A 22,783-nucleotide genomic window follows, 5' to 3' on the forward strand; every position below is an offset into this window, starting at 1 on the left:
ACCTTTGTTTCTGAAAACACGATTAGGCACAGCTACTTCCCACATCTGATCATTTCAATATCTGAAGTTATAGGTCTGGTTCTGTAGCCCGTTGTTTCTGCTAATTCTCATTAATGGTGTCTTATGTCCTGGTATGATTTTATGATTTTTGACATGAACTGAAATGTTTCTTGGAACCCTACGTCTATAAAAAAAATTCTCTGGGACCGTGCTGACCTTGGCTTCCTATAGAAATAACGTGTCTTTGTTTCTGCCAGTCACCTAAAGGTGACACCAACAAGGTGAATTTTTAAGGAAGCACCAACTAGGGACCCTTTTTAATTAGATTCTTCGCTTTAGGATTTCAAGCTATACAGCCCAGCACAGTGTTTGGCAAGTCCTGGATTAAAGCGGGCACTGTGCTCCATCCCACTGTCCACAGTCTCCATCCAGTTTCAGGCTCTGGGATTCCCCACTTTTTTGTCAACTCCGTGGCCTATTATAATTTTGGAAATATTTTATCTGCTCTATCACTGTTTTCATTTGGAAGGTTGCCCAGGGTATTGAAGGCATCTCTGCTTCAAAAATGGGAGTCCTTCCACAGACATCTAGGGCAAAAATATTAGGCTTTTCCCATCTCAAAGCTAGACTTAAGCAAATCTGGGCTGCTGGAAAATATTCTTCTAAACTATCATTCTCCCTCCTCTTTCTTCTTTTCAGTGATTCTCCTCCATCCTTGAATGTACTTAATTCTCATTGTTGCACTCTCCCCTCAATACAAAGAAATGACTAAACCAATTCATGTTAAAGTATTAATGACTAACAACAGCTTACCCCCTTCCCCTGGTAGGTTACATATCATACTTAGTATATTAAATATTAGGAAACTTCTTAGATTTTTCTCTTCCTTAAAAATTTACATTTTGAGGGATGCCTGGGTGGCTCAGTGGTTGAGCGGCTGCCTTTGGCTCAGGTCCTGACCCCACGGTCCTGGGATTGAGTCCTCCATTAGGCTCCCCACAGGAAGTCTGCTTCTCCCTCTGCCTACGTCTCTGCCTCTCTGTGTCTGTCATGAATAAATAAATAAAACCTTTTTTAAAAACTACATTTTGAAGGGATCCTGGAGATGACAGAGTTTGATGGAAGGAGTGAGTGACTCTTTGATTTTAAATTCCAGGAATCTGTCTGTCAGTCAGAGATCCCTCCCATTGCCCACAGGCTAGATGCATAGAGACCACTCCTTTGTGAGACTCTAGAGACCCTGAAGTAGAAGGTGGGCCAAGGAGTTTGAAAGCTCAGTTGTGAGCTGGCCAGCCACACTACACGTGTGGATCCAAACCCCTTACCAGCAGATCCACCACAGACTTGTACACATTAGCACATTAGATATGGCTTCTCACAACAGATGGCTCTTTACAAGCCCCCATGGCTTACTGTCCACCTCCAGCTCTCCACTAGCATGTCCTATTCTCTTGCTCCAGGAAGGGAGGGGCTTTGAGGAGGAGGGGTCACTGACGGATACAGGAAGAAAAGGGTTCTAGTGTTCTTAGGAGAGATTTAACACTAGCTTCTGAGTAATGCTTTAAGTACACGTGTGTATGTGAGACCCCTAGAGAGTATAGAAGACCCTCACACAGCCTGTGGCCCAGACAATGATGAGAGCCCCAAACACCTTCTGCCTATCATTTGGGGTACTGCCCTCTCTTCCATCCTGCCTCCCTATCCCAAGCAAACTCAGAGTCCTGGAGAGTTGCCCTATCTCCCCCTTCCACTGAGAAGGAGTCCGGGGATGTAACCCAGGCAGACTTCCAGCAATCCCTTGAAGGACCTCAAGTAACATTTCTTCTCACACATACATGTAACCAGATGGTGTTCTAGTTATGTATTGCTCCACAATAAGCCACCCCATTAATTTTGTTTATGAATATGCACCTTGGATAGAGCTTATTGGGCAAGGGGAGCTCATTTTTGCTTATCAGCTGAGGCAATATCCCAAGATAACCTATATGGCTGGAAAGTTGGTGTATCTGTTGACTTGGGCTTCTGCATAGCGTAGCACTTGGGTCCCAAGAGTAAACGTTCCAACATATGTAAGGAGAGGCTACACAGCTTCTTATGATTTAGCCTCAGAAGTCCAGGACATCATTTCTGCTACAATCTAAGATTTATTTATTTATTCATTTTTAAGTAATCTCTGCACCCAACATGGGGCTTGAACTCACAACCCCAAGATCAAGTCACACGCTCTTCTGACTGCGCCAGCCAGGTGCTTCATTTCTGCTGCACGCTAAGTCACTAATGTCAAACCAGAGGCAAGGAAAGGTGATTAGATGACACTCTCAATTAGCATAGTAACACAAAAGGTATGGCCATCTTTAATTTACTACACAGGAAGGTTTCAGAATTTCACTCTGTGTGTGTGTGTATGTGTGTGTGCACGCATGTGTTGGGCAGTCATTTATCCACTCATTCAACCATTCAACAAACACTTTTGAACACCTTCACAGAGTCATTCAAGACAAGACCCCACTCTCAAGGAGCTCCCAGTCATGTGGGGGAAGCAGACACAGAGGGATGAATCCATTCGACACACATTGTTTGAGCACCCAGTAAGTGCCAGGCCCAGCGCGGGGCATAGGGGAACCAAGCGGACAGGCCCTGTCCTTATGAAGTTCACAGTTTGTCAGAAAAGACATCAAAGCTATTATTACAAAGAATGTGGTAATGGGCTCCATGGGACTGGGAGGGTCTCTGGCAGACAGATGTGACAAAGTTTCCCTGGAAAAGAGGTACTTAAGCAGAAACCTGTAGTAAGAGTTTGTGCAGATGAAGCGGAGGAAGCAAGTGTGCTCTTAGATGTTTAGTGTGGTGCATGCTTGCATGTGCGTATGTGTTCATGTATCTGTGTGTGTACAACCATGTATGTGCCTGTTGGAAGTATGTGCAAGTCTGTATGTGTGCATGCACATGTGAGTGTGTATATGCGAGCACATGTTATAGAAACACCAGGACCTCCTCACCGTCACCAGGCCTAAACTGATAGAGTGTCCCTACTCTGCAATCCAGAGATGAGGGGAACAGCACCCCCACCCCTGCTGCCTCACTTCTCAAGGGTACCCTATGACTCATCCCTTTTTGCATTCTGGCCTGAAGCAGACACACACCACTGGCTCCCCATGAAAGTGCATGTTGGCATGGCCCATGACTAGTGTATAGCACTGAGAAGAGGAGGCAAGCTCCAGGCCCAGCTTCAGGGCAGTCAGTCCACTTCCACCTAAGGCCTGCTGGGCATCCTTGGGACCGCCTGCCTCCCCTGCTGGAGCTGCATATAACCCAAGGTCAGGGTAACACAGGGGGAAGGGTATGGGAGGGGGCCCCATCACCGACGGGACTGGACTGCCAAATGCAGCCTGGACCAGCCTTGCCCATCTCTGGGCTTGAGAATTCTCTGATGTGAGAAGGGGACCCAGGCAACCCCACCCCAAGGATATGTGCATAAAGCTAAGTGCCACTCTAGTTTCCAGTCCATTTCTCCATGAAAGGGGGTGTTAAGGGTAGAAGGATTAGGGAGAAGAGGTGGGGAGGTAAGGAATAAAGCTGGGCCTGCCCTGGGCTATCCGTCACATGGCCCCAAGGAAAAGCTGTCCTAGCACCACGTCTCTATCTCACCGCCATCTGCTGGTATGCTCCTCAGCAGCCTACCAGGGAGAAAGAAAAAAGACAAATAATCATCATAGAAGTAATAATAGTTTCAGGACTATTCTAATCATTCTCTCCTGGCCCTTCTGTTGCCCTACAGTCATCCTCCTTCTGTCAGGACTTGGTTCGACTGCACACAATCAAGAGCAACAGCAATGGCTAATAATGGCTTTAACAAGATAAATGTTTCTCTCTCACATAAAAAAAAAAAAAAAATCCAGAGACAGGCAGTCTAGGCCTGGTATGGTGACTCCACAAAGTCTTCAGGGACTCTGGCTCCCTCTAGTTCACTGCTCTTCCATTAGTGAACCCTAGTCCCCATCTTCATGCCAAGATGGCTGCTAGAGCTCCAGCCATCACATCTGTGGAAAAGAAAGTTCTTTGTCATTTTGTTTTAAAAAGTTTTAAGTTTTAATGAGGTACAATTTACCTAAAATAAAATATACACATTTTAAGTACAGAGTTTGATGAATTTTGACCAATTTTAACACCCACTTTTGAGATAAGCACATTTCCACCTCCCTGAAAGTTCTCTCATGTTCCTTTACCATTAAAGCCCTCCTTTGGCATTACTATAGATTAGCTTTCCTGTTCTAGAACTTCATATAGAATGCAATAATTTAGAACTTACTCTTCTGTATCTGGATGCTGTCACTCAGCATAACACTTCTGAGACATATCTGTGTTATGTCTATAAGTGGAATTTTATTGAATAACACTCTATAGTATGGATGGGCCATTGTTTATTCACATATTGATAGACATTCACTTATTCTCTCTTAGAACACTTTCTAGAAGTTTCACATAATACTACTTCTTGGATTTCAATGGCCAAAATATGGTTACCCGCCCACATCTAACTATAAGGAAGCTGAGAAATGTAGCCCTTTAGTTCGATGGCAGCTGAGATTTTCCTCTAGGAGGAAGTAAACACTGGATGATGGGCACAAATAGAGGTCTCATGTGGTGGACTGAGAAACCAAAGTCCAAAGAAGCAGTGATTTCCCTAAAGTCACCTAGGTCCTCATAACAGAGATGGGTCAAGGCTCCAGATTTAGGGCCTTTCTAATCTGTGCCCAGCAGACCACTTCACATTGAGTAAGAATCACCCACTGGCCGATGTCCATAGAGTCTAGGGTACTAGGAGAGCACCATGAAGTAGCTGACTGGCATCAGGAAAGAGGGATAATGCTGATGCCATGGAGCATGTGACTGAGCATTTGCTAAGTACCAAACCTTTACCCAATGTGCCAGTAATCTGTAAAGCTATCTAGTGGGCTAGTTACTCCTGTTAGTCCCATTTCTCAGATGAGAAAATTGACATTGAGAGAGGTTAATTAACTTATCTGAAGTCACACAGCTAGCAATTGGCATCTACAGGGTTCCAGACCTGCAGTTCTGCTGAACGTCTTTTCTGACCACAGAGAGAAATCACTTTAGAGTTGCTCAACATCCCTTCCAACAGGTAGAGGAGCTACAGCTACCTCTGTGGTTTGAGACACATAAATAAACAGTCCTTTCAGAGCCCCGCCTGTCAGCCTCAGGGGCCTGCCACAGACCCCTACTCTCCTAATTCACTCAGGACTTCTTCTCATAACTCCACTCTCCTCCATTTCATGCCTATAACGTATTAACATAAACAACGGTGCTGACAGCAGCTCAGTTCTAACGGGCTCATGCTGGAATCTGACTGATGATTTTCATCAGGGAAAAGACTAAACAGGTTAAGATGATTAAATTTTCTTAAACCTACAGCTAAGCCTAATCAAAGCCATTTGTGCAGAGGTGTGTGTGTGTTTTCCTTTGCTGGAAGGTTGATTGGCAGTTTCAAATAGATGAATATGACTTCTGGGGGAACAGAGTTAAAATAAAGCATTTTCCACAACTTGCACACTTAAGCATAGGCCATTTCCACTTCCTTGTCTAGGATGGAATTCTCATTTTTCTTGAGAAACCTCTGATGATGAAAATAAAATTCAAAGAATCTACATTTTATTCTCTCCCTCCCTGCTTCTCCCACCCCAACTTGTGTCCTTCTATAATTAGAGGATCTGTGTTGAATGGATAGAAAAGGCCCATAGCTTCCAGGAGTTGGACTCTCACACAGCCTGCATGTATTATCTTGGGCAAAGTCTTTCCCTCTCTGGGCCCTAATTACCCTCTCTGCAATGGGATCCTGGCCCTGGGGATTTCCTATTTATTGCTGCCAGTCAGTTGAGTAGGGGCATAAAATGGGGCAAGGCAGGAATCAAGTTCCATGTGTGTGATGTTCTTTGTCACACAGAGCTCCTAAGAGGACTTGCTGATTATCAGGCCATATGACCTACCTAGATACTGAAAGGGATGCACATAGGACAAAGGAGGAGGAAGCTCCTGATCATAGTTCTCTAAGATATTACTGGCTGGCTGTTTTGTCCTCTTATAACATCAGATGCCAAAATGCTGACCACCCCATCCACTGGGAATGCATTTGTAGGCTCCTATAGACACCTACTCACCACACAGACAGCTTCCTGTTGATGGCTGTGCACTCTCTGGCTCTTTGAGCCCTTTCTGGCACCCTCCTAAGTGGTCCACCTCACAGGCTTTTACTGCTCAGGTTCCCTCTTTCCAGTAGGCAGGTCTTGTCAAGACAGCCTGAGCTCAGGGCACCTGGGTAGCTCAGTGGTTGAGCTGCTGCCTTTGGCTCAGGGCATGATCCCGGGGTCCTGGGATCAAGTCCCGCATCAGGCTCCTTGCAGGGAGCCTGCTTCTCCCTCTGCCTATGTCTCTGCCTCTCTCTGTGTGTCTCTAATGAATAAACAAATAAAATCTTTGGGGAAAAAAAGCCAGAGCCCTAGTCTGTCCACATGACATATAGGAAACGCTCATATGTGAGGCTGCTCTACTGTCCCTCTCCTTGCCCCTTCCCCCTTCCACAACAGGTCACTCCAGCCAGCCCTCCAAGCCGCTGGAAAGAAGCAGGCAGCAGTCTCCATGTTCACAACCACTCCCAAACTCCAGGTGATGCAACCACTCTCACTGCCCTTTCCTCTCTTCATGTAGCAAAACAGCCCATGGCTTTCTGAAGTTCTGCAAATATGCCTAAGGCTAGTACCAGATTCCTCTTCTGACAGCCTACTCCCAATCTCTAGAAGTACTTCTGAAGTCCTATTAATCTATTTAGGGGAAGCATCTGTTTCTTACTCATGGAGTAGGGGATATGGGAGGATGCAAAGACAACTGAATTCCTCTCAAATCTCTATTTTCTTCTATGTAGGCTGGAGATAGATGAGGGTGAGTAGTCACTGGACCATTTCTGCTACCTTTTAGTAATCTGCATAGATGTGGCTGGCATTTTTATAATGTATTTTTTTTAATTTGGGAGCTTCAGTCGATATCCTAAAACATCAATATTGGGTTACACAATTTTTAGGGTCTTTCCCAGAAAAAAGAAGAGCGAACTAAACCCAGAGTAAGCAGAAGAAAGGAAATAAAGACTAGAGTAGGACAAAATGATATAAAGACTAGAAATAATAGATAAAATCAACAAAACCGAAAGCCATTCTTTGTAAAGACCAAAAAAATTGACTAAGTTTGAGCTAGACTGGTCAAAACAAAAAGAGAGAAGGCTCAAATAACTAAAATCAGAAATGAGCGAGAAGACATCAGTAATAATAGAACAAAAAGGCTTACAGGCATACTCATTTTACTGGGCTTCACTTTATTGAGCTTAATAGACATTGTATTTTTTAAAAATTGAAAGTTTGTAGATGCACTGAGCATCTACAGGTACCATTTTTCCAAAGCATTTGCTCACTTTGTGTCTCTGTGTCACATTTTGGTAATTCTTGCAAAATTTCAAACTTCTTCATTATTATTATATTTGTTATGGTGACCTGTGACCGGTGATACAAGTTGCTGAAAGCTCAGATGACAGTTAGCATTTTTAAGTAATAAAGTATTTTTTAATTAAGTTCTGTGCATTGGTTTTTTAGACATAATGCTATTGCACACTTAATATATAGTATAAACATAATTTTTATATGCCCTGGGAAACCAAAATGTTCATTTGACTCACCCAACTGTGATATTCACTTAAGGCACTAGTTGGAATAAAACTCACAATATCTCCCAGGTAAGCCTGTATCAGGGAATACTTCAGGCAATCATATGCCAATAAATTAGATAACTTAGTTGAAATGGACAAATTCCTAGAGAGATGCAAACTACCCAAACTGACTCAAGAAGAAATAGAAAATCTGAACAGACCTATAACAAGAGAACAGTAATTTAAAAACTTTCCACAAAGAAAAGCCCAATGTCAGAGCATTTCACTGAACTATACCAAAACATTAAGAAAAATTAATACCAAACCATCACAACTATCCAAAAAAGCAGAAGGGAACACCTTCCAACTCATTATGTAAAACCAGAATTACCTTGATACTGAAACCAGACAAAGGTATCATTAAAAAGCTAAAGATCAATATCCATTATGAATATACATGCAAAAATCCTCAACAAAATACTAGCAAACTGAATTTAGCAAAATATAAAAAGGGATTATTACATTATCACCTAGTGGGATTTATCCCAGGAATGCAAGGTTGGTTTAACAACTGAAAATCAACATAATACACCATATAGATATAGATATAGATATAGATATAGATATAGATATATAGATATAGATATATAGATATAGATATCACACACACACACACACACACACACACACACCCCATCATGATCATCTCAATAGATATAGAAAAAGCATTACGCAAATCCAAAAGAGAGGATACATACAAGGTGCTCCAGACAGAGAAAACAACCTAACCAAAGTCACAAGTAAAAAAGTTTAATTTGGGGAGATAAACAGGGAATAAAGAAGATATTTTCAGACAGCGATGATGGCAAGGGGTCCATCTATAGAGATCCTTGAATGCCAGTTTAAAAGATTAAGGCAGAGCTATGAGAATTTTGAGGAGAGCTCCGACATTATGAAAGCCACATTCTCAGAAGCTAATCTGGATAAAATTATCCAGTAATGAACTTATATACTCCAATGTGTCTCTAAGGTACAGAGCAACAATATCCTAAATTTTCTGGAGAGTGAGTTTCAATCTAATTTACTCCCAGGAGAGATCCATGCTTTCCAGCTAGAAGTATATATAGGTTTTGAGGACCACTTTAAGAAAAAGAAAATAAAATTACAAATCAAAATTATGTACAAAAATAACATATATTTTGAATGAAAAAGAAATCACAACAAATGACAAAGTGCCCATAGCTACTCCAACTCCTTCAATACAAGGAGTAGAAAGAAGCAAGAATCTTAATCTAGTATCACATTTTACTTTTCCAAACTGTACGAAAACATTATGCCCATGTGAGCACGTTGTACAGGCCTTGGAAGGATCCCTACGAATGCTCAGCCCTGAAGTTTGAGCCTCCTCTGACTCGTGGTGAATCTGTCCACAAGTGTGCTGGAGGCAGTGTGTATGGACTCATAAGAACCAATTATTAATACCTCTTCCCAACTTAATGTTCAGTGATGTCATGCTGGTAGCTTAAGATCAGCCATGGTGGAAATATTTACACCACAGAAATTGTCAAATGATACAAATTAAGGCTTTGTTCAACCCTAGAAATCTGGTTGTTCACCATTTGTCAGTAGAACATTGAATTCACTTCTACTTATTCAGTTCTGGTCCTTGGCACAAAGTCCCTGTCATTGGCTATCACAGCTGGACTATTCAGAGGTCAAAATCATTAGACTCAGGATCAAATCAGGAGGGGTCTCTCTAGGGCAGTGGTCTCAGAGCCTTCCATTTGTGCACTGGCCACTCTCACCTTGTCTGTCCTTCCCTCACAAAAGCAGCCCTGTCAGCACTGCCATGCAGCTGAGATGACATTTCAGATCAGCATTGAGTGTGAGCCTTTCCTAGCCTAGTAGATGCAAGACAGGCTCACAAGGAAGGCTCTCTCAGCCTCACACCTTGAAGTCCTTCAGGATAACAACCCTAAAGATGAAGCCACTCCCTGAGCCATCTCAATGATCCACTGGCTGCATGCATGAGGTGATCTGAGTCTCCTGGATTAGGTGATATTTCTGGCCTTTAGCACTCTCAGAACAGTGAGTCCCCCACGCATACATCCCCTCTCATTTCCCCTACATATGCTCACCTCCAGTCCTAAGGAACCCTTCATTCCAACATGATGAGCTAAGGGCAGGGGTCTGTGTTCCTCTCCCTGTACTCTTCAGAATTCACAGGCTTTGACCTCTTCTTACTCTCCCTCCCCCCTCCAAGGTGAAGCTGCCTCAGGTTTTAGTGGAGAAGCCAGCCTTCTCCACCTATTCTCTGGAACTGCAAGCCCATTTCATAGATAGAGAAACTAAGGCTCATAAATCAGCAGTCTCACAGGGGCCTGCCTGACTCCAATGTCCATGCTCTTTTCATTCCATTACGTCACCCCTTGAATCAGTATGGCTTCCATCACCCACCAGCAGGGAGCCAGGTTCCTAGGAAGAATGCATCCCAATCCCCTACACAGGGTCCAGAACACACAAAATTCCCCAGGTGGCCATCCTTCGCTTTAGGGCTGTGGGTTGAACACACAGGATAGCAGGCAGGATAAAGACAAGGAATAGAAGGGGTTAGGTGAGGATACACCAGTGTCCCAGGGTTATGGCCTGAGGACATTAAGTGCATGGTACTCAGTGGGCCATACCTGGTCCCTGCCCATCGCTAGGGATCACGTGTAGGTGTGTGCAGCATCCACCAGCCAGGGTCATAACTGCCTGTGAGTACTCCTGCCCAGGCTCTACACTAGCACCACTTGGGAATAAGCACAGATACCAGCAGTGGTTTAGGGCCCATACTTTGAACCAAAAGACGTAGGGCTGACTCTTGGCTCTGGAACTAACTAGACATGGGACCACAGGGAGTCACATAACCTCTCTGAGGCTCACTTTTGCTCTCTGTAAAATTGAGGTAGTAAAAGCACTCACCGTATGGGGTTGATCAGGAGGCTTGGGAGACAATGCATGTAGTGTTTAGTGCCCAGCATACAGGAACCATATATAGTAGTGGTTACTATCATTGCTAAGATTGCACTATACCTGACAAATGTTTGCTGACTGAACGGATGGCAGTCCTTGCCCAGTTATCCAGCAAACCAGGGATGCGAGACCAGTTCTCTCAAAGGAGGTAGTGTAGTCTGGTGGTTAGGCACAGGTACCTTGAGATCATAGCACATAGGATCAAAATCTTAGTTCAGTCCAGACAAATTACCTAACCCCTCTGTGCGCTAGTTTCCCCATCTGTAAAATGGGAACAATAATAGCACCTAATTAATAAGATAGGTAGGTGTAGATAGGTACAAAGGATATATATTTTTTTTTAAAGGATTAAGCTAATACCTATAAAGAACTGAAAAAAGGGGCTTGGCACATTTCAAGTGCTATTCAGTGTGAGCTCCTGCCATATTCAGGTGTCAGCCTATGGCTGTCCACCAACAAGAGGGCACTGGGCCTCAAGACTAAATTACTCTGTCCAGGAGCTTTTGCCTGTCCATACTGCCCCATCCAGAAGGTCTCCCACAGCTGCCAGACCTCTGTCATCTCTACCACTGGCCCCACCACCCACCCTACTCAGGTTTCCAATTATTTGTCCTGTTTTGAATTCAAGTGGGATATTAGCAGTGAGTCTGGCTTTATTAATGGCGGTGTCTTTAGTGTTATCGACTTTCTCACTCACTCCTCACTCTCACTCCAAGAAGCTCTGTTTCCTTTAATTAAGCCCCATGCTAAGTGCCAAGCAGGTGACGTGAGTCTGGAAGGGCCTTTGTTCTGGGACTTAGGCGCTTTCTCATGGACTGGAGGTTGGAGAAGCAGTGCACTGCTGCCTTTGAAGTCTGACATCCATCCCCACAACCAGGGAAGTGGGACAGTGTGGGGAGCCAGGCCTGAGAGGCAGGAACCCAGCTCTCCCCGAAGTCTGCCTCCTTATACCTGTGAAGCAGAGGTGGGGTGTGTGAAAGTATCTCCACCCCCCACTCCCAGCACTGTGACATCTGCATCTACTGAGGACTGGTTGGTGTTAGCCCAGCAGAGGGGGGTGGTTCCAGTCTGCAGACTCAGTGATGGAGTAACAAAAGCCATGGGTACCCCAAAGGGAGCAAGGCATAGAGAAAGCAGCCCAAACTTTGCATTACAGAGCACAGGTTTGAATCCTGGCCCTGCTCTGCCTTGGCAAGTTACTCAAGCACGTTAAGCCTCAACTGCCTCCTCTATAAAATGGGGCAATGGCATCTACCTCTCAGGAGATGGCATATGGGAGCTATATTCAGTGCCAGCCCTCTATTAGGATCTCACTGCACAAAACACTTGCTGTTTGAAGGACAATTCTTCCCAGCCTCCAAGTCCTGCTTGGCCGTCAGCACGTCAGTATGCTTTCCCGATCGCCAACACTGAATTAATCCCACTCTTCTTTGCATGTTTCTGTACATTGTCATGGAAGGATGCATGCATCCCACACTATGGCCTTCTGTGGCCTGCTTCTTATTCTATTTTTGGCAGCTGAGTGGAGAGGGAGGCAGGCTCAGCAAATAGTAGGCACTTAGTGACTGAAACAGTTGAGTTCAGCTCAATTTACTTCAGAGTAATAGTATCACCCTAGTTGGCAAGCAGACCCAGGCGAGACAGGCCTGCACTGCCTCTATAAGCCTTTCTAAGCACATTCAGAAAAGTGGGAGCCAAAGCAGGTGATTCACTGTTAAGTGAGGACACAGAAGTTTGTCTGTAAAGCCCCCAGCATAGCATCTACCACAAGGAAATACCCAGCAAATGTCACAGAACTGTTGTTGATGCCACAGAGGCCTTGGATAATGAATGCCATGACGAACGTGACTGGCTCACCCAGAAGTATTGGCACCTGCATCCCTGCCTCACCATGTGGTTGGACAGCCCCATCTCCTTCAGCTGGCCCACAATGCCCACACATGTCCCAAGACAACCACCACAACTTTTCCACTTCACCTCCCAGCTGAGGGGGCTGCTAAGGAGTGGGCAGGAAGAGAGAGAGCCCGGAGACCCTGTCAGGTGCTAAACAGCAGTTTAGGGGCCTCTTTTCCAGGGGTCTGGGGCAAGGATCTTCAATTTCATAATCAAGCCTCTCCTCCTCCCTTGGGTGACTTTCTCACCTCCCTGGTGAAGCCCCTCACACCCTCCCAAGCTCTTGTCTCTTTCATCGAGGTGCTCCCAGAGCCCTGCGGTTGGAGTGATTCTCTACAGCACACATGGCACTTCCTCCTCTCAGCCCCAGGCTGCAGCTGGCAGCTGCTTCTCTTACCTCCCCTCCAAGACTGTGGGCTTCCAGGGCTGGGTCTGCTCTCATTCTTCTATGTCCCCAGTACCTAGACAAAGAGCCAACACAGAGCAAGGGAATCAGGAGAAGTCTGTAAAACTGGTTTCAGTCACAGAATTATGACCATTTGGATTTTTTTTTTTAAATTGTGTTTACTTACTTGGGAGAGAGCAGGTGGGGGCATCAGCAGAGGGAGGGACAGAGGGAGAAGCCAACTCCTCGTTGACCAGGGAACCCTATAGGGGACTCTATCCCAGGACCCTGGGATCATGAGTTGGGCTGAAGGCAGAGGCTTAACCAACTGAGCCACCTACGCACCCCTGAATCTGATAGTCTCTACATTTCACTCAGTTCTAGAAGAATCTACACATCACTCTTGGAACTAGCCCTGCGCCTTCTGCATGTATCAGAACCACTGGTCTCTGCATGCAAAGACTGAAACCCAACTCATACTGGTTCAGATGAGACCCAGTAAAATACTGGATTAAAATGCGCAAGAATCACCCACATCTGGATTCAGGTGCTTGACCATGGACCTAAGAACCCCTCTATGTTGCTCAGTTCCACTTCCCAGGAACTGGCGTCGCTTTCAAAGGCGCTTCCCCCATGAAGTGACCAGATGACCACCAGGAGCTCTGCCCTTTGATTCTCCTAGTTCAGCAATTCCGAGCACAGACATGCATCTCTACGGGTAGCTTCAAAAGCCTTCCCAAGTAGGTCTCTCATTGGCCTGGTGTGAGTCACCTGCTGGTCCCTGACCACAGCTCCGCAGGTGCCTAGCGCTGGGAGGAGTCTGGCCAGCCCTGCCCGGACCACATGGACCTTAGACTGAGCCTGGGGGAGGCGGGGCACTTTCCTCCTCGTACTCTTTCCCTGAGAAGGAGATTCGACACTGGTCAGCAACAGCAATTCATACTCACCTGAGAGCCTTCATTAAATAGGGCAAGAAATGGAACAAGTCCAGATTGCAAAGAAACATCTAGCAGCCTTCGTGAGATAGCACACTTAAGCAAAACCATCCAAGCTAGTGAACGTCTCAACAAGAGCCAGCTCCCTCTCATTGAAGCTCAACTGGGTGTCACAGACCCTCAGGGCTGTTGGAGATGAAGAAGGCAGGCTAGGGCAGTCCAGAAGGCTTCCTGGAGGAGGAGGTAGGGTTTGAAGGACTGGCAGGCCCAAGAAAAAGGGACGATGTGTTTTCTGGGCTGCTATGCTCAAGTGTCAGGGAAAGCGGTGCTGGTCTCACACGTCGTAGGAGGGCACCCAGCTGTCACAGGACCACGCTAGGGGGACGAGGGGTGGGGAGGGAGGTGGAGGGTAGGAGAGCCTCGCCCTTCCAAAGGGTTAGGCTCCACCCACAGGACCAGAGCCAGCAAGATCAAAATCTAATTTACTCATTAGGCGTGTTTCTTCTGTACAAATCAAATCATGGGCTATTTTTCCACATCGTAAATATTGTTTTAAACTCTTGCTCATAGGCAATTAGATTACAAGCATCGCCTGGTGAGCTATACGCCAGCGCATTTGGCGGGCCTCTGGCTGCTTTGCGAGCAGTTTCCTTTTGAAATGTTTCCCAATGATTTTTAAGGGTCTTTGAAATCTTCTCCCTAGTGATGCGTGAGGGCCCTTGTCTGTGGCCATTAATCTCCATAACAGCCCAAGAGAGACTCAGTCTCATCTGTGTTCATTTCCAAACAGCCCAGCTGAGCTCCACGCCATGCCCCTCCTTATTTCTCCCTGCTGCTCTTCAGCAGTCAGCTACGCCCCCTCCCCACCCCCTGGCAGGGACGTCTCTGTGTTCATTAAAAACCTAGAAAGGACACAGTCTGAGCCCCAGCCCTCCTAGATTTACGTTCCAATGCCAAGTTCTTCACTCATTTTGAGTAAGTTATTCTATCTGTCCTCCATGGGCCTCAGTTTTGACATCTGTAGAATGGGGTTGATTCTTGCCTCACCAGAGGGGCCCCTATTCTCTGCTGGCCTTTCTGGGCCCTCCTGAACTCCCACAGCTGACTAGACTTGTGTTGTTGCTTCTCTTCCAAAACTCCTCCTTCCCTTTCAGATCAGACCCTAGCCCCTTCCCGTGCCCTCTGCCCTGGCTCACATTAGGCCCTGCCCTGGGGTGATAGCCCTCTCCTTGAGACCCACATGACCCCACCGTGATCTGGCAGGGCACCAGGGTCACTTCCTCTAGGAAGTGCTTCGTGACTGCCTTAGCCCTCGGTTTCCTATCTCTTTTGTGGACATCCACCCTATGAGACACACTTTAGTCTCTGATAATAATAACTATAACCACCTTTTACTGAGCACCTACTATATGCCAGGCAGGGGCTGTAAGTGGTTTTTCTTTCAGTCCTCCCCACAATAATTACACTGTTATTATTCCTATCTTACAGATGAGGAAACTGAGGCTCAGAGAAGTGACATCTCGAGCTCACACAACTCATAATGGCTGAGCCAGAATTTAAAGTCTGGATTTTTTTTTTAATTGTGTTTACTTACTTGGGAGAGAGCAAGTGGGGGCATAAGCAGAGGGAGGGACAGAGGGAGAAGCCAACTCCTCGATGACCAGGGAACCCTCTGGGGACTCTATCCCAGGACCCTGGGATCATGGGTTGAGCTGAAGGCAGAGGCTTAACCAACTGAGCCACCTACGCACCTACGCATAGGATCTTGTATTGACCCTATGCTGTGTCAGGCAAGGGCAGGACATCTTTGAATCCCCACAACAGCCCACGCAGTAAGTAGTGCTATCCCTAGAGGACACACAGGACCAGAGAAGTGGCATCTCCATCCGCAGTTTCTCAGCTGACACGTGGAGTAAGATTCTAAGCCAGAGCTATTGACTCCACAGACCTACTCCTGTTACCCTTCACCCCACCCACACACAGTCCCGAAAGTGTAGCTGTCTTGTCCCCACACTAGGGAACAGCCCCACTTCCCAAGGTATTGGCCCACCTTCCCAGACACAGTGCACCTGCTCGGAGCCATGAGCCTGAGGAGGAAGGTTAAAAGCCCGTACTCAGGACGTCTGGGTGGCTCAGCTGTTGAGCGTCTGCCTTCAGTTCAGGGCATGATCCCAGGGTCCCAGATCAAGTCCCACTTTGGGCTCCCTGCATGGAGCCTGCTCCTCCCTCTGCCTGTGTCTCTGCCTCTCTCTCTCTCTGTCTCTCATGAATAAATAAAATCTTTTTTAAAAAACAAAAGGCCCATACTCATGGTGAAGAGTCCAGAGAGTATGACAAAATGTAAACTCTCTTCCAAGGGGCTATCCATTCCTTCCTTTCTTCCACAACTATTTATGGAGCAGTACCTGGCTCTGCGTCCCTCCATGCTTTAGGACAAAGTCACTGCCTGTCTCCCAGCCAAGAGCCTTCTGGGGAAGTTGCGTCTCAGAGGCAGTGGTGGGCGCTGACATCCCAGAAGCTGTGCACCAGTGGCAGGGCTGGAAGCAGAGTCCTGACTTGGGGTTCTCTACCCCCGGAGCTGAATGAAGGAACGTAGACCTGGATTCTCACAATAATATCTGTCCTCAGAAAATGATGCTAGCCCTGCCCTAAAAGGGAGGGTGGATTGGCCTTTTGGGGGTTTCGACAGAGTTGTGAAGGCAATAAAAGACCCCTCCACCCACTATTCCAGGCCTGGTGGGGTTCTTCTTAGTGCCCGAGGTGCCTTGGGGCACAGACAGCCGTTTCCCAAGGGTCTGATTCTGACCACTCTGTGTATTCCTCCCTGCAGTTGCCTTTACTGATTGGCCTTCATCAAGGGGCACTGTACCAGGCCTCTTCATAAAATTCCCTTTTGTCACTGTTAAGAGGTCTTATTGCTGACAGCATCATCTCTCATATCACAGCTCATCCTCATGCCATTGACTTCCAAAAGTCATCTCAGTCCTAACACCAGGAACACTCAAGTTTTTAATATTGTGGATATTATGAAATTTACATCTGATCATATTTCCCTTTTTGCTTTGGTTGCTAAGAAACTCCGTCAATATTCATTTCTCTCAGCAACTGTATAGGACCTTAGGTTACAGGGACTGATTTTCTGTACCTCTAGAATTTTCCCTTAGTCCATTTTCCCTTAGCTTATGTTTTTTTTTCATGTATTTCTATTAATTCTCTTGGATTAAGTATATTTTAATCCAAACCTCAAATCTAACACTTTCCTGCTGTGTGACCTGAAGAAAGTTAAGTAACCTCTCTGAGCCTCTGCTTCCTGAATGCTAAAGTAAGGAGAGGGACACATATAACTTCATAGCGCTGGTGTCAGGGTTAAATAAGAAATTGAGGGCTAACCATGTGGCACAATGCCTAGAGCCCAGTTGCCACTCCTAATTATTAGCTGTTATTACTTTTATTATGGAGACAAATAAAATTAAAGTTACAGTCACTGATTTGGGAATAATTCTTCTATGTTGTCTTTGGTCACAAGCAAAGATCAGGAGCTGAGAGTGGTTAGAATTTAACCCACGCTCTAATCACTCAACTGGCTGGCTGGCCTCTGCTCACCCATATGCCTCCACTATGTGTCTCACATATCATCTTTCTGAAGGAACCTAGAGTGCCCTGGAAATGGGTGGAGTTGGGACCGGCTTGGCTCCTTTTCTACAATGTTCTCCAAGATTTGAACCTTCAGTGTTAGTGGCAAGGCAATCTGTTGGGGGAGGTGATCTTAAGAGAACATTATCTAGGGAGCAAGACAGGTCTGTGGAGGAGATGTGGGCGTCCTAGAGCTCCTGGCTCCATTTCTCTCCTATTAGAATAAAAAAAAAAAAAAAAACACCAGAGCTGGAAGGTGTTGCTTAGGACACATCTGGTCCAGCCCACCTTAATTTGCCTATGGGGAAATTGAGACCCAGAGAGGGAAAGGGATTGTACTATGGTCACACAGCAATGTCACACAGCTTCCTTGTCTGTTCCATGACCCCAGCCAAGACCATTGTTTTGAAGCCAGACACATCTCCAACTGTCCACCTAATACCTCCAGGTGAAGGTCTGACGGATGCCTCAAATTTAGCACATCTAAAACTGAAATCCTGATTTCTCTCCAAATCCATGCTTACCACCAATTACTAAAATTGAAAATTTGGGCATCATCCTTAGTTATCTATTTCTCTCCCTCTTCTTCTCAGCATTTGTCTCTATCTCTGTCTCTGTCTCTCTCTCCATCCCTCTGTCTCTCTTACTCTCTCCCTCTACCTCACCCTTCCCCCCCACCCCCACTACCATATTTGGTCTATCACAAAATTCTATCATCCAGATTTTCACCACTTGTCATCCCCTGGATCAGACAACCATCTTCCCTTGCCTGGGTGGTCTCTTTACTGGTCCTCATGCTTTTGCCCTAGGCCCCTAAGTCTATTCTCATCATGGGAGCCTGAATGGAAACATAAAGTAGACTTCCAGTGGCTTCCAATTTTGCTCAGAGTAATAGCAAAGTCCTCTCTGCGACCTACAGGCCTTCCATGATTTGTTTCCCCCATCTCCCACCTCTCTGACCTCATCTTTACCCTTCTCCCCTTTACGTACTCCACTGAAGCCAAATCTGTCCTTCTTGATGTCACCCTACTTACCCCAGGGCTTTTGCACCAAACATTCTTCCCTTAATATCCACATAGCTAGTTTTCTCAACTCCTCTCAGTCTTTATTCAAAATTCATCTTCTCCCTCATATATATAGTCATATGATTTTCAATAAAGGTCCCAAGGCAACTCAATAGGTTAAGAACAGTCTTTTCAACAAATGATACCAGAAAGGTCAGACATCCACCTGCAAAAGAATGGAATTAGACCCTTACCTAACACCATTTACCAAAATTAACTCAAAATTAATCAAAGACCTAAGCATAATAACTAAAACTATAAAACTCATAGAATAAAACATAGGAGAATAGCTTCATGATATTAGATGTAGTGATGATCTCTTGGATATGACAACAAAGGCATAGGTAACCAATGGAAAAATAGATAAACTGGACTTAAAATGAAAACTTTTGTTCATGAAAGAACACTACTGGAAGAATGAAAAGCAGCCACGGAATGGGAGAAAATATTTGCAAATCATGTATCTCATAAGGGATTAATATCCTGCATTTATAAAGAACTTCTAAAACTCAGCAACAAAATAGCAAACTACTCAACTAAAAAATGGGTAAAGGGCTTGAATAGACAATTCTCCAAAGATATATCAATGGCCAGTGAGCACATGAAAAGATGATCAATATCACTAAACATTAGAGAAATGCAAATCAAAACTACTCTTCACTACAAAACCTACTCCTTACTCATTAGGATGGCATGTATGTATGTGTATGTATGTGTATTATATATAATGAAAAATAAGTGTTGATGAGGATGTGGAGAAATTGTAACTTTTGTGCATTTGCTGGTGGGAATGCAAAATGATACAGCTGCTGTGGAAAACAGTATGGCAGTTTCTCAAAAAATTAAACATAGAATCACCATATGATCCAGCAATTCCACCTCTGGGCATATACACAAAAGAATGAAAAGCAGTGACCATAGTACACCCATGTTCATAGCAGCATTATTCTCAATAGCCAAAGATGGAAACAACTGTCAGATGAATAGACAAAGAAAATGTGGTACAAAGAAAGAAAAAGAAAGAAAAAAAGAAAGAAAGAAGAAAGAAAGAAAGAAAGAAAGAAAGAAAGAAAGAAAGAAAGAAGGAAGGAAGGAAGGAAAGAAAGAAAGAAAGAAAGAAAGAAAGAAAGAAAGAAAGAAAGAAAGAAGGAAGGAAGGAAGGAAGAGAAAGAAAGAAAGAAAGAAAGAAAGAAGAAAGAAAGAAAGAAAGAAAGAAAGAAAGAAAGAAAGAAAGAAAGAGAAAAAGAAAAAGAAATGTGGTGTATCCATACAATGGAATATGGAGAGTTAGTGTTCAATGGGTAGAGAGTTTCAATATGACATGATGAAGTTCTGGAGATGGATGGTGGTGATGGTCGCACAACAATATGAAGGTACCAAATGCCACTGAACTGTACACTGAAAAATGGTTAAAACGGTAAATTTTATGTTAGGTATGTTTTACCCCAATAAAAACAAATAAATTTTAAAAATTTATGCCACTCTCTAAAATTCTTACTCTCTTCTCACAAGATGATTCATATCTCTTTTCCTTGCTTTATTTTTTTCTTCTTAGTGCTTATGACTATTTAATACATTACTATATCTTACTTTTTTGTTGTTTATTGCTTCCTCCCTCCCATGGGAAAAAATGCTAGAATATAAGCTCCATATGGGTAGAGATTTTTGTCTGTTTGCCAATGCATCTCCAGCACCAAGATGGGTTTTGGCACCTATATAAACATTTGTTGAATGAATGTAAGTCACCAAGGGGTGTTGGGGGCCAAGAAGAAGATGCCTCAGGCCATCTCAAGCAAATTCACAGTTCCCTAGATGGACTCTGACCCTAGAAAGGGGCCAAGACCCTGGAGGCGTTTCCAGGCTTCCGCTTCCCTTAGCGCCCAGGGAGCTGCTCTAGTAGGTTATTAGTGTGGCTGCTGGAAGGGCAAGGAGTTCATGGGAAAGAACTTCATCAGATCCATAAAAGAAACCAGGAAGGATTCCCCTCCTTCTGCAAACACTGCCCAGTCTCCTGAGGGAAGTGGCTGATAGGAGTGCGCCCAGCAAGGGCAACTGACAGGCCAAGCTTTGGGCCAATAAGACAGCTACAAGCACTTAATGGGCACCCACTGTTGTCCAGCTCTTTGCTGAAGTTATGTAACCCCCAGGAGAATTGTTCAGCTTTTAAGAATTGTACCTGAGGATGGACACACACACACACACACACACACCCATGCACACACCCTAGTAGGTAATGTAGGTGAGAACTGAGTGTTGTACAATATAGGTTGTGCAGCCTGACACTTCCCTCTCTCATGAGTTCTTTTTTTTTTTAAGATTTTATTTATTTATTTATGAGAGACAGAGAGAGGCAGAGAACACAGGCAGAGGGAGAAGCAGGCTCCCTGTAGGGGAGCCTGAGGTGGGACTGTATCCCAGGACCCCAGGATCATGACCTGAGCCAAAGACAGCCGCTTAACCACTGAGCAACCCACAGTCCCTCCCATGAGTTCTTATCACTTTTAAGACAGCCAGAAATTTCCTGCTCCTGTCCCTGCCCCACCTAGTCACACCTGATCCCAGGTAAGTATATTATGCTGGCCATTTATGTCTTAATGTGAAGTTAACTTAAATGTTCCTTCTCCCCCAAGGGATTTCATATCTACTATTTAACTTTTCAGTGAAGTTTCTTATATCCTAAGCAGTGAATATGAGGCTTCAAGTGTGGTGTGGTCAGGGAAAGAACTGTATGTGGAGACCTTCCCCAGGGCCTGAAAATGGGACCCTGGGGGAGCTCTGTGTCTGGTATAGTCCTGAGGGCCTTCAGGGAAGAGGTGATCACCATGAACTGGAGGGGGTGTGCAAAGAGGGAGTTCCTGTCCCAGAACAAGCTGGATGAGACCCCAGGATATGGGGGAGGGGTGGAGAGGAGATCATGAACTCAGCTGGCTAAAGCCAAGATACAAAGGGAAGAGGACATGTTTTCCTTCTGATGGCCCAGGATTCATGCCTGATTGATGGACATTCATGAGCCCACTTATGCCAGGTCCTAACCTAAGTACTGTGGCCACTACCAGTGCATCAAATATTGTCCCCATCCTGGCAGAGTCTACTGCCCAGGCATGGAGGCTATTACATAAAAGAGAGGCTTGAGGGGGCTATGGGAGCCCAAAGAAGGAGCTCCTTGCTCATCCTCCAGGCTCAGGAATGACTTCTAGAAGGGGACACCATCCAGGCTGGGTCCTGAAAGTATAATGACAATTTTGCAAGTGTTGAGGAAAGGGATAAGAATCCTAGCCTGGGGGATGGCACGTCCAGAGGCTTCACAAGCACTTCAAGAGGAGTGAAAGCTTGGTGGCTGGCTGTCTGGCAGCTAGGAACGAAAGAATGCTGGGATCAAGGAGGTCAGGGGGGCCTACATCCTGGGGGACATTGGGTGTCATGTTGAAGATTTGGGCTTTCTCCTTGAGTCTAGAGTTTTGAGCTGGGGTGCATTAAGGTCAGATTTGGGACTTAGAAGATTTTTCCTACTGCCCCATGGAGACTGAATGGAGGGGGGATGGGGCTGGAGCTTATGGAATCAGTTGGGAGTCACTGAGTAATCCAGAGAATAAGTGAGGGTGGCACAGAACTTGGAGATTAGCCAAGGAGAACTTAGCTGTGAGGAAGTGAAGGTGAGGGACTGTCAAGGACGAGCCTAAGGTTGAGGCTTGGGTAGCTGGGTGAGCAGGAACTCCAGTCTCTGCATTTGATGTGGGAAGAAATGATGCCAACACTTGTGAAGTGCTGAAGTGAGATGTCTGTTGGACATTCAGGTGGAGACCTATGAAGTTCTGAAGCTCAGAGGGGAGTCTGAGCTTGAAAAACAGACACCTACACACAGAGGGTAATAAGATCGCAGAGATGTGATCACCCAGAGAAGGTGGAGCAATGAGAAGAAAGCTCAGGGAGCAGCCCCAAAGAACCCCAGCATTCAAGGTTGGGTAGAGATACACACCCCAAAGTTGATGAAGAAAAACCTGCCAGAAACACCAGTTCTGGGAGTGAGAGTTTGCACAGCCACCTGCAGGGTTGGTCATTCAGTCATTTGACAAATGTGTGTCTTGTGATTGGAAGGGGTGATATGGAAGAGAAGGGCTGAGAATTATTTCCCTACTTAGGGAGCTTGGTC

At 45.3% G+C, this 22,783-nt stretch overlaps 1 protein-coding gene across 2 annotated transcripts in view; it reads right to left on the minus strand.

Moving 5' to 3' along the window:
- Nucleotides 1-22,783, minus strand: part of LOC144293815 (uncharacterized) — a 174,279-nt gene that overhangs the window by 53,281 nt on the left and 98,215 nt on the right. For both annotated transcript variants that reach the window (XM_077864960.1, XM_077864959.1), the window contains one exon: nt 13,014-13,077. In XM_077864960.1, coding sequence (XP_077721086.1) covers nt 13,014-13,058 — 45 coding nt within the window. In that variant the 5' untranslated portion in view covers nt 13,059-13,077. The remainder of the gene's footprint in view (nt 1-13,013; nt 13,078-22,783) is intronic.

Source organism: Canis aureus, chromosome 22, assembly GCF_053574225.1.
Source record: "Canis aureus isolate CA01 chromosome 22, VMU_Caureus_v.1.0, whole genome shotgun sequence".
In the NCBI taxonomy this organism is placed as follows: domain Eukaryota; kingdom Metazoa; phylum Chordata; class Mammalia; order Carnivora; family Canidae; genus Canis; species Canis aureus.